The 16,274-nt window shown below is 39.3% G+C and overlaps 1 protein-coding gene across 1 annotated transcript; it reads left to right on the top strand.

Annotated features, from left to right (window-relative positions):
* The first annotated feature begins 536 nt into the window (after positions 1-536).
* TMEM237 (transmembrane protein 237) lies at positions 537-15,413 on the top strand. The gene is made up of 13 exons (XM_077181265.1): positions 537-581; positions 2,886-2,917; positions 3,835-3,845; positions 4,368-4,424; positions 5,445-5,558; positions 5,935-6,049; positions 6,607-6,764; positions 7,382-7,505; positions 8,477-8,668; positions 9,583-9,656; positions 10,140-10,233; positions 11,036-11,157; positions 12,693-15,413. The coding sequence occupies exons 1-13, from the start codon at positions 552-554 to the stop codon at positions 12,758-12,760; spliced, it is 1,191 nt and encodes a 396-aa protein (XP_077037380.1). The 5' UTR covers positions 537-551; the 3' UTR covers positions 12,761-15,413.
* The last annotated feature ends 861 nt before the right edge of the window (positions 15,414-16,274 follow it).

Here is a 16,274-nt window from a genome sequence, read left to right as displayed (position 1 = left end):
GAGGTTATTTAAAGATAAGTACTACAGTCACCCTGCTTGTTCTAGAGCCAGGGCTTGTATTCCCTGTTTAGAGGTAAAATGGGAGAGACCCAAGCCCCAGTATGTCATTGATGTGGGTAAGTACTGACAGAGGGTGAGATAGCAGCCAGCTCTCTGCTGGTGGTCCATGACCAGGCTCCCCACTTCTTTCTAGTCCAGCATTTGTCGACTCTTTGTCTTTTTTCCATGTATTATTTCTTACTTTTTTGGTGCTTTGTTTTGTTTTTTCCGATTACTTCATTTATCAGTTTGAGACCCTAGCTACAAGCTGAAGTAGTCCAGAACCCTTTTCCCCTTGATTTTGCTTGTCTGCAGGCCGAGAGACGACGACTACCGCTCGGGGCCGCGGAGCTGCGCTCACTCCGACCAAACACCGCCAAGGCGGACGCGCGCGCAGCCACGGCAGAGGGAAGCCGGCCCTCCCGGCGCTGGGGTGCGCAGCCGCGGGGCGAGGCGGGGCGGAAGGAGCAGCGGCTCCTCCCCGCAGAGCCGGAGCTGGGCGGGCGCGGCCCATGGCGGCGCGGCGGGCGGGCCCCGGCGTGGTGAGGGGGTGGTGGGGCCGGAGCGGGAGGGGGGCGCGAACCCCTCCGTGGGGCTGCAGCGCGGGGGGTCCGGCGGCGGGAGCTTGGCCCACCTGAGCGCTGTTGTTGAAGGGATGTGGCGGGGCGCTCCCCGCCACAGCTGCTGCTCCGGAGGCGGAGCTGAAGCGCGGCGCGGGAGCGGAGCGCCCTCGTAGCGCGGCTCCCGCATGCCCGCCCTGCTGCATCCCGCGGGAGGGGGGGAATGTAACCGGCCGTAGGGTCGCACTTTTCTGTCCATCTTTGTTGCGGAAGCAAACAAGCATTTCCTCGTTGTATTTTTTCATATAAACCTCTCAAAAAAAAAAAAATCTGCACGGCTTTAACAAATCTGTGAAGGCTGCTTCAGGGTTTTTAAACCTTCTGGACATTTAAACCTTTCCTTCTCCGCATCCTGGAAAGGATACCCGGGGAGCTGGGTAGTTTGTTTTTCCCCGAGTTTCCAGGTGCGTCCCACTGTCTCGTAGCCTGGCTCAGGCTTGCAAACACAGGGTTTGACCGAGGCAGTGGCTGCCTGGTTTGTCGGAGTCTCTTGGTTTCGGGACACTTTAGAGCACTCAGCGGCTCTTCTGCCCATAACAAAATGTCCATGGGAACCTGTCCGCAAACTCACCCTTTCTGTGAAATTTGGGGTGAGTTACTTCTGTGTGAAACTTCAAATAGGCAAAGCTGATAGCTCTATGGCAGAGTTGGGGACTGGCACACAGATGGACAGATGAGTGTTTACGACTGGCTGCTTGCATAGGGTTTCCTGTGTTGCAAGGAATAAATGATACAGAAATCAATGCACTTGCCAGTTGTTTTGTAGAAGGCAATAAAATAAAGAGGTACTACTGAGTGTAGAATTACTACTGCATAGGCAGTGAATGCTGTATAAAAGGTTTGTGGCTTTTGTTTGTTTTTATGGGGTTTTTAGCTTTTAGGGTTTTTTAAATACCAAGTATCCTAAATATTTACTATTTACTGCCACAAGAATGTTGAAAACAATAAAAGTAATGCGATCTGACCTTTACCAATATTTTTTTCACTTATGGTGCACCAATATAGTGTGACCAGTGCCCACCACTTTGCAGGGTGCCACTTAGGGTGTGCAGTTCTCTACCTGTGTAAGTGGCACTTGCTGTCAGTCTTCAGCATGGCCAAAATCCAAGTGAGAGATTTGAGGTCTAATCCCACAAACCCTGCCTTGCACGAAGCATCTCCTTTGCTTTGGGTAAACAAACCAATGTAAAACTTGCTTATAGGAACCTGTGCCAGCATGCAGAGTGAAGGGTTTGTTAGTGCAAGTAATATTTGCTGCCATTGAACAACCTGCCCTTGTTTCACATGGGAGTAGTTCTGGGTCCTAACCCCGGGGCAGAAGGGTTCAGCTCCAGCTAATCCTGGCTGCCTGAAGTTTATTTTTAGTTCAGAATTAGCTGAGGTTCAATGTGAGCAGCGTGAGGGAGCCTAGACCAGTTCACAGTGCCTCTTCCAGGGAACGACTTCAGATGATATGGGAAAGAAACAAGTGGTGAGTTTGTGGATCCTTGAGTCTTACCAGGTTTACGGCCCTTTTTATTTCTGGTATCTGAATTTTCTGAGCATGGGAAATACTTTTTTGTGTATATTCTTCCAATATAATTGTGTAATACAAAATCTGAAAGTTAACTCCTTTTTCTGGATAAGAGAAAGGTACGAGCTCAGTTTCAGATTATCTGGAGATCCTTTTAGATTTTAGGTGTTTGACCTGCTGGTAAATATGTTCAAAATTATATGGAAAAATGATATTTTATAAAGTATTTTCATAAGTTTATTTTAAAGTATTTTCATAAGTGAGCTTGTTTCCTTTTATTTCTTATTGTTCTGAATTTACATTTTCATTAATAGAAAATGCTCAGCTCATGTCGTATACTGTAAAATTGTACTGAATGCATAATTTATTACAATATTTTATATTTATTTAAATAGAATGACTAATAAGCTTTCTAGTGAAAGTGGTACCTGACATGAAAAGTGAAAATTATTGAAGCTGTAATGCAAGCTGTTTCTCACACACAAAGCTTAGCTGTATCTTCCTACTGCAGTGCTCATCAGAACTCTGGTAAAGGCATATTAGTCCAGCATCTTTTACATCCTGCTTTTATATCACATCTCCATTAGGAATGTTTGGCCATTTAGGAGGCATACAGAGCAAAACATACCTTGAATGTTCTGATCTGAAGCTGTTTTCTCAGAAGTGGTTTCATACTGGCAGAAGCTGACTTTTGTCTCTCTCTTGTCTTTCAGTGCCCACCTCGTGCCCTTCCTCCAGTGCCAAGGTAAAATCATTGCATTCTGTGGAACTGATCATGATGCTGTAATGCAGATTTTGAAAGTAGTAACATTAAAAGAAATAAGTTTCATCAACATCTGAGCAGTAAAATTGCTTCTCTTGCTAATTTATTGTCCCAAAATGCTTTACATGGAATGCAAAACATTTTAAAGTTTTATAAAAGCCAAGAAATTTTACCATATTACCTCAGTTTTAATACTCATGAGAGATAAACCTTTTAAAAACTTTTAGATAAATATTCCAATTTGAATGTCTAGTATAGCTTAATTGTTGTTAACTTTAATCTCTTCTTCATCCCTCTTTTATTATGTGTTCTTTAGTTTATTTGAATCACAAATACTTAAAACCAGGAATTTCTGGAATTAGGCTAGATATTCTTTATTAGGGAGTTAGGTCTCTATTAGTTTGATGTAGTATAGGGAAAAAATTGGGCTTTTTTTCAGTGTGAAAGGAAAAGCAATTATATAGTTTTTATGGGATGGTACTTCAGAATTCCTTCAAAGTACCTGCAAGTAAATGTGATGTTTTATGATTGTCGACAGATAATGTCTTTTTAGTGATGTATGAGCTCAAATGTTTCATAACTTCTGTTGGTTTGTTATATACCAGGCAATAAGACAAGTTTTAATTAGCCAGGTGATTAAAGCTTTTAATCTGATCCACAGCTAGCCAATCAAGGAACTGTGCGTAGTCACCAACAAAGTTGAATCTTGCTGATTGCTTTGTACCCTTAACCCTGCTATACACATCTGCTCCTAAAGAGGAGGGGGATAAGGAAATTAACCATAAATTAACCATAAAGCAGTGTGAATTTCATGGTTGTGAATTGTAATTGATTCAAAGCTAACTTTCTTTTCATCTTTTTACGCTGCTTGTCAACAACTTTCTTTCTTCAATATGAAGTGGAAGCCAAGGTGAGTTATTAAGGAGAGCTACAAACATTGGTAGTTCCTTTTGGTGCCACTCATTCTCTCTTTAAAGATAGAGAGAGCCTTATACTTTTCCTGAATGCAGGCTGATTATTTAAACTGGATACCTGTGCATTGTTAGAACTGTTGTTTTTCTTTGCTCTCTTTACTGTTAGCTATTTCCATCAAGGTAATTGAAGTGCTGTCGCTGTGCTTTAAAGAATAAGTTTCTTTTTCAGAGCATTATTCAGAGTATTTCAGTTTATCACTTAACACACATGCATGTATGTATTGTGCCTGTTCTGCATGTAAGACTTCTTACTCTGATTTTTTTACGCTGTTCTCCTACCATCTTCTGTACTCCTCCTTGTGTGAACTGGTGAATTGTCATCTTACCTGTAAAAACAAAGGATGTCATAACTTGTAAAAAAGAATGTATTTCTTAACTTGCAATAGGATGGCTGTTATAAAAAGGAAATTGAGGTTTTTCCTTGCTGTGCTCCCATACTTCTGTTTTGTGTTATGCAGATGAAATTCCACTCAGTCGTCCCAAAAAAAGGAAACCCAAAGGAAAGACTCCATTAGGTAAGGTCCTGCCAAGACTAAAAACTGTTCTTTTATTCTTTCCATTTTTTCCTTTCTAACTTCTTTGCATAATTCGTTAAGTAGACATTTCCAGCTGTAAACTGCTTATGTTGAATGTGTCAAGCATTGAATTTTTGAATGAACTAATTTACCAGTCTGGTTCAATTTCACTCTTGGCCAAATAAAGTCACAAGTTAATCACTTCATTATCACTGAAGACTTGACTGTAAAAGATTATTATTTGCTGGTTGCTTTTACATTTTTGCAGAATAACGGTTTATAAAAGGTGGGTAAACTTGACTTTGAAGTGGATATAAAGATTCAGTTGTTACCATAAAAATTGCAGTCCTTGAAGGTGGTATTAAAAAGCAGGTGCGATGTAAAATGGAGAAGTAATTCTGTCTTTCTGCATCTGATCATGATGTTACTGCACTATAATATGGATTTATTTTAACCTTTCATAGAAATATAATTTCTCCAAGTATAATAATTAATCGCTCAGACTGGAGTAAATATCCTTCAGTGGATTTTTTCTGCTCCTTTTTTTATTCTTGTGCTGTATGTTTAGCATTTAAATTTTCCTTTGATGTGATGCCATTTCGCCTTAGCACATATCTGTGTGGATCACCTTGTAATAAACTATTACTTTTTTTCTTGCCTCTTGCATTATAATTTTTGCACATAGAAAAGAAAATACAGAGGTGTAGTTCTTTCCAGTGATGGATTCTTTTCAGGCAGTCCTCTGCTGTATGCCCAAATGGGAATTGTGCAGCTTCTTGGATACTTAAATTCTCTCCTGAACATGATACTGTTTTACTGTGAAATACCTTTGTATATTTCTACTTCTCATCATTGATTCTCATCTCTTACATTTTCTGTAGCCAATTTTCATCTCAGTTGTTGCTCAGCTGGGCGACAACATAGTAAATGTTGAAGGTACCGTAGTAAATGGTACTTTCTTTTGCCTGTTTCTCAGTGGCTCTGAGTTCAGGCTGCTGGCTCTTTTCCTGTGGTTTGTAGATGGCATTGTGCAAGCAGCAGTTCGTCGGCAGTCTGAAAGCAGCGAGCCCCTGACCCCTGAGCCCCCTGATGCCCCTCCTCAGAGGAAACGCAAGAAGAAGAAAGTACCTACTGGTACGTGAGATAGTGGTAGATGGGAAAGAGAAGTGAATAAAACTTGGGAACACAGAAATATTACTGGACCACGTGTATTTAGGTTTGAAACACTTCATGTGCTTCTTTACCTAAAACAGCTGAAAGTAATTTCTGGGTCGGTGGTAGCTTAGAGTTTCACTTTCTGGTTTCAGATTTCATAGGGTACAAACCTCCATGAAAATAATGGATATACAGTTTTGGAAATTATGTAGTACTTAACATCATTCAAAGCTCACATCATTATTTATTTGCCACTCCTTTTATATCATAGCTATTTATGTATTTAGGTGAATGTATTCCATTTTTATGAAAGCTCTAAAACTTTCATGTTGGGTTGTGTTTTTTTTATCTTCAGATTCTGAGACCTCTTTTACCCAGCAGAATGTGGCATCCCTATTTCAGAATGGAAATGGCATGGATGTCCCTGAAGCTGAAGAAACGGTGATCCGCAAACAGAGAAAAAGGACAAAGTGAGACAAAACTAGTAGAGCTCATGGTCTGGACTAACTGTAGCAGTGAATGTGGCTCAGGAGTATTTTACATTGTCATTTGGCAAAAATGTAAAATCTTGCAGCCCACAGTACCATTCAGCCTGTGCACAGTTCTTTCCAGGCTTAAGGGTTTTTTCACTTCTTCATTCTATGCATACCTGGATGCATCACAGCTCTAAATACATTTTCATGAGCCTAATAGTTCAGTCACAGACATGAAGAAATTAGAATTTGGAACTGCCTTCTATCATTCTTACTATCTTAATTATACCAAAGTTAGCAGTTTTTTCCCAATTATTCTAATATGTTTTATTTTAATATGTTCTAATCATTAATCCCTTGATATGGAATTAATCTTATGATTTTAGTCAACTACCTCCATGGGAACTTTAGTCCTTAAAATTATGAACAGGATAATATTATGCAGGTCATAGTCTGATGGCTTCTTATCAATCAGGTTAGGCATGTTAAACGAGCCTTTGGATTTTACACATTATCTCCTATTCTTTGTCCCACTGTGTGTTTTGTGCCAACAGGAAACCTCGGCCAGCCGAAGTGAGCTCCAATGAGCTGGAAGTGGAGGAGGAAGACATCATTGAAGATGAGCACAGAAAGAGCCCAGATCAGCAGCCTGTGTTTGCTGCTCCCACTGGAATTAGTCAGCCTGTTAGCAAAGTGTTTGTTGAAAAAAATCGTGAGTTCATATTGTGATTTAAGTAATTTAAGAACATTCTTGCAATTAGAAGAAGCATTATTGTATCTAAAATCTAAATACTGTAGTATTGGGAAGAATTTTTTAAAAAGTTTTCCAAATCAGAAATTATTTGGAAATAAATGCACATGATAATTTTTCAACAGTGAATAGTGGTGTTGCTGTGCTGATCTATTTGTTTGATTTTTTAATTCCACGGTGGGAGTGAAAAAGGTTTCAAAGTACCCAGCTGAGCTTTTTTGACTTAATATTGTCACAGTACCTTGAGAAGAAACAATTACAAAAATTCTTTCAAGTGGAAGTTTTTTGCAGGGCGTTTGTGTTTTTCTGTTGTTTTAGTTTGGGGGTTTTTTGTCCCAGGGAACACTGAGTCGTTTCCCAAAGTGCTTTGCACATTGTTAACTCCATAACCTGACCCACCAGGATGCATCATTTTGACCAGAGGCATCCTGTATCAGTGTAAGCTGACAAAGGGCAGGAAGCGGGGAGAAGAAATTTCTGATGCTTCTTAGCAGCTTTTTAACACTAATAAGCATTAATGTAGAAATGATGGTGAAAGGAAACAGAGCTCTCTAAAACTGATCTCCTTATCCTTTCAGGGCGTTTTCATGCAACTGACCGTGCAGAATTGATTAAAACCACTGAAAATATCAATGTACTTTTGGATGTGAAGGCTTCATGGACTACTAGAGATGTTGCCCTCTCAGTGCACCGAAGTTTCAGGTGAAAGATAAATGTTCTGATGTAAATAAACATAAATCAGGGGTTTGGCTTGAGTTTTTGGCAGTTTTTTCCTCCCTGAAAATTAGTGTCTTTCCTCTACAGTTGTGGTGTATTTTTATTTCTTTGGGATATTCCTAATAAATGGTCGTTCTGGATTCAACAGGTATAAAGTTTATCAGTCCTCTAGCTTTTGGTATTTGTTGTCAAGATTATGAATTTCCAGTGTAGACATCACATGTGAAATACAGCTTATAGAAAGAAACCAAGAAAGCCATATTGCAAAGATTCAGACAAAATCCCAATAGCAAGGGGTTGAGCTGATAACCAAAGCATTATTTACCTAGAGAAATGTGTTAGAAAGTAGGACTTACCCATCATGTGTATTACCAGAATAAAAATGTCTGAATTCAGATAGTTCTCAAATAAAAATCCTGGCTGGGGGGAAAGAGGGAGGAGTGAAATTGAACTGGGGGAATAAGCTTGCACATAATAGCAAAACCATTACTTTTTAAATATGCAATTGTTTTGTAATAGAGAAATGGGAAGATAACAGCCATGTTCTTCTGTGGTGTATTTTAGCTGGAAGCCTGTGCATGAGCCTGTGCTCAAGCTTTTACTTAGCAAAGAGGATATTGAAGAGATTGCCTTGGAGACAAGTTAGAATGTTGTGTGAGTGCAAGGGACAGTGGTCTTGGGAAACTACAGACAGCTACAGGTGAAAGTATTTGATGCCTGTGGCTGTAATGAAGGGAAGGCAAAACATGTTTGTTTTCTTTAAGTGCTCAGATTCTGGTGCATCTGGTGTGACAGGAGCAAACAGAACTCTTGCTTAGACTTTTTTAAACTAGATCAGAAAAAGCATCTCTGAAAGGCCTTGAAAAGCAGGGTTGAATAGATGGATTCATGGGCCTTTTCTGTCTATAGCTAATTCAAGATGTTAAAACTGGTCTAATGTTCTTTCCTCCATTCAGGGTCTTGGGCCTCTTCACCCATGGCTTCCTTGCTGGTTATGCTGTATGGAACATCGTGGTTATCTACATTTTGGCAGGAAATGAGCTTTCCATGGTTTCTAACCTGCTTGAGCAGTATAAGACAATAGCATACCCAGCTCAAAGTTTGTTCTACTTTTTGCTGTCTATCAGTACAGTCTCAGCCTTTGACAGGTAAAACATATTTGTATTTGAAAGGTGTATATATATAATTTGTGTACATTATGTTCCTTTCTCCTTTGGCACATGTTGATTTGCTGTTGATGATTTAATTGATATACTCAATGAATGATTTTTCACATGGCTGACTAAACACAGAAGGGTGTACTTGTGCATCCAGACCTGTGGTAATCATTTCTGTCTGGTGCTTGCACCCTACTTCAATGTCACAATGTCACCCTGCTGTTAGTGGGATGAGGTGGTGAAACAAATGTAAGAGCTGACTTGTTTTTTGTGGTGGGACTCTGAAAAGGGGTGGAGTGCAACAAATATTTCTATCAGGTTCACTTTCATATGAATCCATTGCCTAGTCAGGTGTGAAGCACAGCTGAGTGAACAGTTTCCCTGGCTTAGCTGGGGCTTCTGCATTACAGACTAAGAGTGGGAATGAAAAGAAAGAAGCTCAAAAAAGGTCATTAACTAGACTAAATTAATGGATGTTACAAATGTTTCTTTTAGTTACAGGTAGGATGAGCCACTGGGGAGTTGGTGCTATGAAAAAATTGTGACTTCTTTCCCTCCCAGGATGGCAGGGAGGAGTCCCAAGTTATTCACATTTGCTCCTGTAAGCAGTTACATTAGCATGGCCACTGAACTGAATGGCAAGGATTAGAGGGGACAGATGTCCCCAGGTTCTCCCTGTTTCAGAAAGGTCTGCAGTGGGAAACCTCATGGAACATCCTCCTTCGTTCTGGAATTGACATAACGGGAACCATTGCCATGTGGGTGGATATAGTTGTAGATTAAGGCACTGTTACAGAGGCAGAAAAAAATACCTTGCAAAAAGTAAAAGAACAATAGAATGCTGTTAGAGGAACAATATCATTGTCTTACTGGGCTGTGTTAATGACTCTTGATTTTGTTATCAGGATTGATCTGGCAAAAGCATCAGTTGCACTGAGGGGCTTTCTGACCCTAGACCCAGCAGCACTAGCTTCTTTCTGTAAGTATTTGAAGTGGATGGGAAGCTGTCCAGAAAATATGGTAAATGTAAAACTCCTTCATACTCTTTTTACTGCAATCTTCCTCCCAGGTTATTTTCTGCTTTGGAATAAATGACTTGCTCAGTAGTTGATAATAGCAATGGCCATAAACACTTTGTTCCATATTTTTAAAAGCATTTCCAATAGTAGCATTAGTGGGATTGTTAGTGAGGTAGTTCTTTTCCATTTCTGAATATAGAACACAAAACTAGCAAAAAAACAGAATCACAAAATGTAAGTCTGATTTAGTTCATGGATTGCAAAGGTGCAGAAACCAGATTTTGATAGGTCAGGGGAATGTTAAAGAGAAGAGAATTAATTAAAGCATACTATGATTGGAGGCAGAGGAGTAGAAGGAAAGAAAATGCAGTGATTAGTGCCAAGTCATGATGAGACAGCATTTTGGGATTTATATCTGACACTACTAATTCCATTTCTTCCAGTGTACTTTGCTGCTCTTATCTTATCCTTAAGCCAGCAGATGACGTGTGACAGAATCCACCTCTACACGCCACCTTCGGAAAATGGCAGTATCTGGTAGGAAACAAGGAATAATAATCCATAAATTATAACATAGCTCACTTAGGGACCTTGTCAAACTGGCAGATTGAAGAGATTGTACAAGATATGTAAGAAACTATTGAAGGATTTTATTTCTGAACCTACCTTTGAGATTGTCCTGAATATTTGATACTTTCACTGAAAACTAAAAACTCAGGGATGAGTTTGGTCATGTTGTTTGCAAATCCATTATACCTCAAACAAGAGTTGGAAAGATGCTGGAAATGTCATCTGGCAGGAACCTTAAGAATCTCTTGTTTGAGAGTGGGACCCTACTGAGGTAAGTAACCATTTTGGGTTCAAGGGCAGGACATTCTGTAGACAGTCAACAGTCTTTGAAGGAGTCTGCCACAGGCTGCATGGGCTTAGCAGACACAGCTGGCATTTAAATATAAACCATCCTTTCATGTTAGGTGATCCCATCCAAAGCTGTTCCTTTCTGAGTACCTATTAATGGACTCAAATTCTGGTAGCAGGAATTTTTAAAGTAAACCAGGAGGAGTAGAACAAAAGCATTTATGTGAAAATTTGCTGGTTTGGGCAGTTAGTTTTTAGGGGCGGTGGAGGTTTAGGGTTTCTGTGATCTTGGGTAATTGTTCTCTTTACCAGGCCTTTGCAATGCAAGACCATCATGATGGTCTTGCATTGTAAAAGATGGTACGAGTAGCTCTCTTTTCACATCTGGCTTAGAAAACTTATTTTGATGTTATTCTGCTGCAATTCTTATTGTAGTTTCTGTGCACCAGTGATGACTGATGGTTTGATGTGCCTTTCCCAGGACCGCAGGTACAGAGGCAGAAATTGTTCATTCGTGGGTTGTGGTGAATCTCGTAGTGTCTGTTCTAGTTGGGACGAGTTGGATCTTCTTAAGTTCCCGACCAGAGCTAGACCACAGTGAAGGTAGGACACATTAATAGGCAAAATGTTGTTTATTCAAGTTGTTGAGTTTTTATCTGCTGTGCTATGCATTTGGTGTTCAGGACTAGTCCTGAGAAATTTTGTGACTGAGGAAGAACAAGTATCTCCTAGCAACCTTGCACGGCAAATGCTTCTTAGGATGCTGGTGTCTGTGTTTGGTATTACAAACATTAATTTAAAAAGAAAAGTTTTATTTGTCCTGTCTGAAGCAACGTGAATTTGGAAACATTACAGAATGTCTCTTTTCAATGACGAGAAAAATAATTTAAAATACTTTAATAGTATTTTAAGTATTTGAAATGTATTTATCCTATGTGTGTCTTAGAAAACTCCCTAGTGTGTCTTAGAAAACTCCCTAGTGTTATTAATGTTCCTTCTGCAAGTGCTAAATGGGATACAAGTTCAGTATTATTTTCAATAGGACATTGCAGTAGTTTTGGGAACTCCCTAGCTTTGAAAAGTTAGATTTGTGCTTGCAGCACAGTACTTCAGATGAGGACTGCTTGTGCTGGTCCAGGCTGGAGGAGGGGGAAGCAAGTTCTTCTCATTGAATAAACTTGGCTGGAAACTGGGCCTTCTTCCTTTTGTGTTCCACCTGGGGTCCAAAAGGTGTGTCCTAACTCAGTGTTCCTGTCAAGTGCGTGCAGCCTGTCACTTGAAGGGATGCTGTACATAAAAATCCTAAGTTTCAACTTTAAAGTCAAAACGTATCCTAAGAACACCATGAATTGAAGCACAGATATGTGTTTGGAGGCTGAGGATTCAACAGGCCTTTTCAAATTACTTTTGAATTTTAATGTACGGGCGTTTGTATTTCAGCTGGCTCCAGTTACTGTGTTTATTTCTAAGAAATCATTTAATGAGTTAAAAAACCCCAGACAACTAAGTGGCAGCCTTTACAGTCCTCAATGATAAAATTTATGATAGATGTTTAAATCATATTTTAAACCCATAAATAATAAAGACCTACACAATCTAGTGGCAGAATTTTACTCAGGTTTTGATTAAATTTTTTGATACTTACATGTGCCTACTAAGACTGGAAAATCACTTGAGAAATTTCTAGAGAGAAATTGATTAGTACTTATTCCAAACAGTAGAGAAAGTTTAGTCTGCTAAGGATAGGATATGCTAATTTACCACTGTCAGACACAGAGCAAAGACTTGTAAAAATGAACCAGTCTCTAAAGAGAAGTCTTTCCTTCCTGAGTCTGACACTCTCAAAACTTTAATAATCCCTCGGTCTAATTCAGAGTTGTGTTTCAGTGTCCACGTTGAGTGCACAATGGTACTACACATGATCTACTGCTAACATTGTCACCAATTCTGTCAATTTTGGGGAGCAGCAGTAGTTTTCTAAAAATATTGGTGGCCCTTGCCATCGCTGAGTTGTTGATGATATCATTGGGAAGAAAAGCAGGAGGCTTGGGGGAATGCCAGGGTACTTTTCAGGAGTAATAGAATTGTATTCAGTGAAAGTTTTCAAAGAAAACATAATTCTCTCCTTCCTCTTTTAGAATTGATGTTTCACTCTGAAATTGAGGAATTTCCTCATGGAGATGTCATACCCAGAGTCCAGCCATAAGTGTGGAACAATAATCTGCATATATTGTAGCTGTGACTGATGGCTCAACATGTTGTATATTATAGCTATGTATTATAATTTTCATAAAGAAAAAATGTATTTTTATATTGTATATATTTAATGTTGAACTTTTTATGTATGTTACAGTTTCCAAATGTGATTGAAAACTTTTATACTTTTGGTTTTTATTTTACAAAGTAGATTATCCCTAGTGCATAAAGTCAAGGTGATTTTGTAAATACTGCTACCTACATAGCCAAAGACACTAGAGGGATGCAGATCAGGTGCTCAGTGCTTTTTTGACTGCTGTAAACTCTTCAACAACCTGCTTTGTTACTAATGCAAACTGCAGTTAGCTTATCTGATTTGGTTAAACATTTTCTAGAGATTAAAAAAAATCTTACAATAAAAGTAGCCTAAGGAAAATTTATAACAAAACAGTTAGCAAGCATAAACCCCACCAAGTTAGTAATCTTAAAATAATCTACATTTATTTGTCATAAAATATTTTTCTAGAATAAAAGATTAAATTGACAGGGATTTTTTTAAATAATCTATAAAAGAGGATTATTAAAATCCACTTTTTTAATCTTGACAAAAATCTTGATGATAACAAGCTCTTATAGGCTGATGTAGATAAAAGACAAAGAAGTTTTAATGTTGCAAAGGTTTGGTCAGCTAAATACATCTTCTCATCAAACAGGGTGTTTTTGTGTTGCCAATAGGATGTATCCGTGTCCTGTAATTTCTTACAGTCAGGAAGTGTAACTATTCCAAAGCCACTCACAAGAATAGTGTTCTAATTTCTCCTCATCTGGTATGGCAAGAGCAATCCTTTTATTCACTGCTCTTTATAAACAAACTTGGATTTCACAGATGTTAAAAATGTTCCTACCTATTTTGATGGAGATTGTTTTCTTCCAAATTGTTGTTTTGTGTTAGGATAGAATGGGAAGTTTCTTCCTACAATTACAAGAAAATGCTTATTAAATCAACCCAAAGTGTCTGCAGCAACCCACCTTCTATGCAGTGACGTAGCAGTAATTGTGGCAGGCAGTGGGTTTTGCTGACAAGATTCACCCTTTTCCTTTATATTAAAGTGGCAAAATGAAAGCATTGCAGATGTGAAAAAATACAGATATATTGCAGGAAGAAACAATCTCCTTAGTAAACAGATAAGGTCTAGTTTGAAAACCATTTATCGAGAAAAGATCACCTAAAGCCCAAAACTTCTTTGTATGTGTTACTTAACATATATTGATTTTGCCTTGTTTGATTTAATAAGTGTGTCTGTGGGTGGTTGTAAAAGGGGAGCACTTGTCAAAGTTCACTGAAGAATTACTGAACTTTTTTAGTAGTGAAGTTAAGAGTAGCCAGATAAGACTTGAAAGGAGATGTCAAAGAGCTTTCAATGCTTTCTGTGCTAACTTTGTGCTGTTACCCGAGTTGCTTCAAAACAAACATGGGAATGTCAGGGCAGCTGTTGCTGCCCTGTTGAGGACTTGTGTCCATTCAGCAAATTTAAGTTATTCAAAAATTCAGTGTTTGTGACATCTTTTAAATGCTGTGGTAATCTTGGCAGGGAGGAAAAAGCCATCTATGAGAACTAAAAGATGTTCCACAGCTGTTGGCTGCATTCTGAGGCATTCAGTTTGCTGTGGGAAGGAGCCCTTAGCCTTTTTAGTGAACTGCTGTGGCTCTTGTGTCTGTGTTTTTGTAAAACTAGAGCTAAATTAGGGCTGGCACTGCATTGTGCATTAAAATGGAGAGATTCAGGGTGCTGATCTCCTTCAGTTGTGCACTGGATGTTCTTGCCATGATTTATTTGGCTGTAGGAGATGAGGGATGAGGTAGGAAGTGTTCCTGTATAGTTTGCCACCATGCTTTCTGCTGATGATGTGTGTTTGCTTGCATTGTCACTCACCTCCTGAAGATGAGATTATTAATGGCATGGCTGCATGATTTTGCTTTCATCTTGGTATGGTCAGAAGTATAATTTTGCCCATAAAATACAGAGCTGAGCAGAACTGTGCTAAGTACTATATGTACTCATATCAGTACAGGAAAAGATTGGATAACATCATTGCTTGATTTCTAACATTAACACTAGGAACTGGCCTTCCAACTATCCCTTAGACAAAGTGGTGCCAGCCAAGAGCCAGATGCATTCTTATTGTGAAATATAGTAGTTTTTATATGGTTGAGCAGGGATTGAATTAATGATCTTAATGTAATCAGTATTTCAAGCCAGGCTTGCCTTTCCAGTGTATATTTTTAGGAGGGTCTGAGCATATACATATTTAAATTAATGAGTTTTCAGGTTGCCATATAAAAAGCACAATAAACAGTTTGATGGCTAATTATCTATTTTACAAAATACTTTTCATTCCATTAAGCCTCACAGTGGAATATGAGTTTAAGTGAGCTTTTCTTTTAGTTTCTTGTAAAATCTTAGAACAAGTTTACAAAATAATTGTTTAATTCTAGAACACACAATATTTGTAGAAGCCTTAACTGAAATGCCTTAGTGCATTTCCATATCATTGTTTTTAATGCATTTGTGTTAATGAAGTTTTCAGATATGTTGGTGCCAAGTTCTTGTTTTTACATATATGAAACATATATTAAACAATTGCTGTAAACTAGTTAGAAATGATGGTACTACTTTGTCTTGTTTTCAGTTGTTTAGTCCATTTAAAATAAATCACTCTGTCTGAGGATTTGGGATGGGAGGCTGAGGGGCTGTATGGGGCTGCTCCAGACTTGGGTGGACAAAGCCCCATGCAGCCTGATCAGAGGCTGGACGCCAAAGCTAAATTGTTTTAATTACTTAAATTGTTCTAGTAATTTAATATTTGGTTCATTTCAACTTGGTTTAAACGTTACTCTCTCAAGGCAGTTTTCTCAAAATGAACCCAAGGGGACATTAATTTGCAGAGTGTCTTTTTAAAGTAGTTTTGGTATTGCTGAGGTAAACTTTAGGAGGGTTATGATTAGTTGAGAATTACTCGCTTGTATATTTCCAGCAGAATTAATTTAAATGACTGAAGACTTTGGGAGATCAGAGAAAACCATCAGGTAAATACCTACAGCTAAGCCTAAGCCTTACATGTCTCCCTTTTTTCTCATAGCAGTGTGGACGGTGCTATTGCATTCCTCAGGGCGGCTGTGCTTGAAGCTGCTGTGTAAGTCCCCAGATACTCGCAGACAGACTGTTTTCCCTGGGTGTTATTTTTGTACTGTACTACTTTTGTATTACTCCACGGCGGGCAAGGAGGCCTCCCAGCCTGAAACCCGCCGGTTGCTGCTTCTGGGGACAGGTGCTTTAGGGGATGTTTTTTCCTGCCGTGTGTCGCCCTCCCGTCCCCGTCCCCGGTGCGTTTATTTCCCTCGCGGTCATTTGGCTGTCCCTCAGCCCTGCCCCGGTCCCCTTCACCACTGCCCCTGTCCTCCCTCTCCCCTCAGCCCTGTCCCGGCCCCCCTCTCCCCTCAGCCGTTTTCCCGCCCTGCCCTC

The sequence above is a fragment of the Agelaius phoeniceus genome, chromosome 7, assembly GCF_051311805.1.
Source record: "Agelaius phoeniceus isolate bAgePho1 chromosome 7, bAgePho1.hap1, whole genome shotgun sequence".
Classification (NCBI taxonomy): Eukaryota; Metazoa; Chordata; class Aves; order Passeriformes; family Icteridae; genus Agelaius; species Agelaius phoeniceus.
Note: the sequence above shows the minus strand (reverse complement) of the source record. Positions and strands in the feature narration are given on the sequence as shown.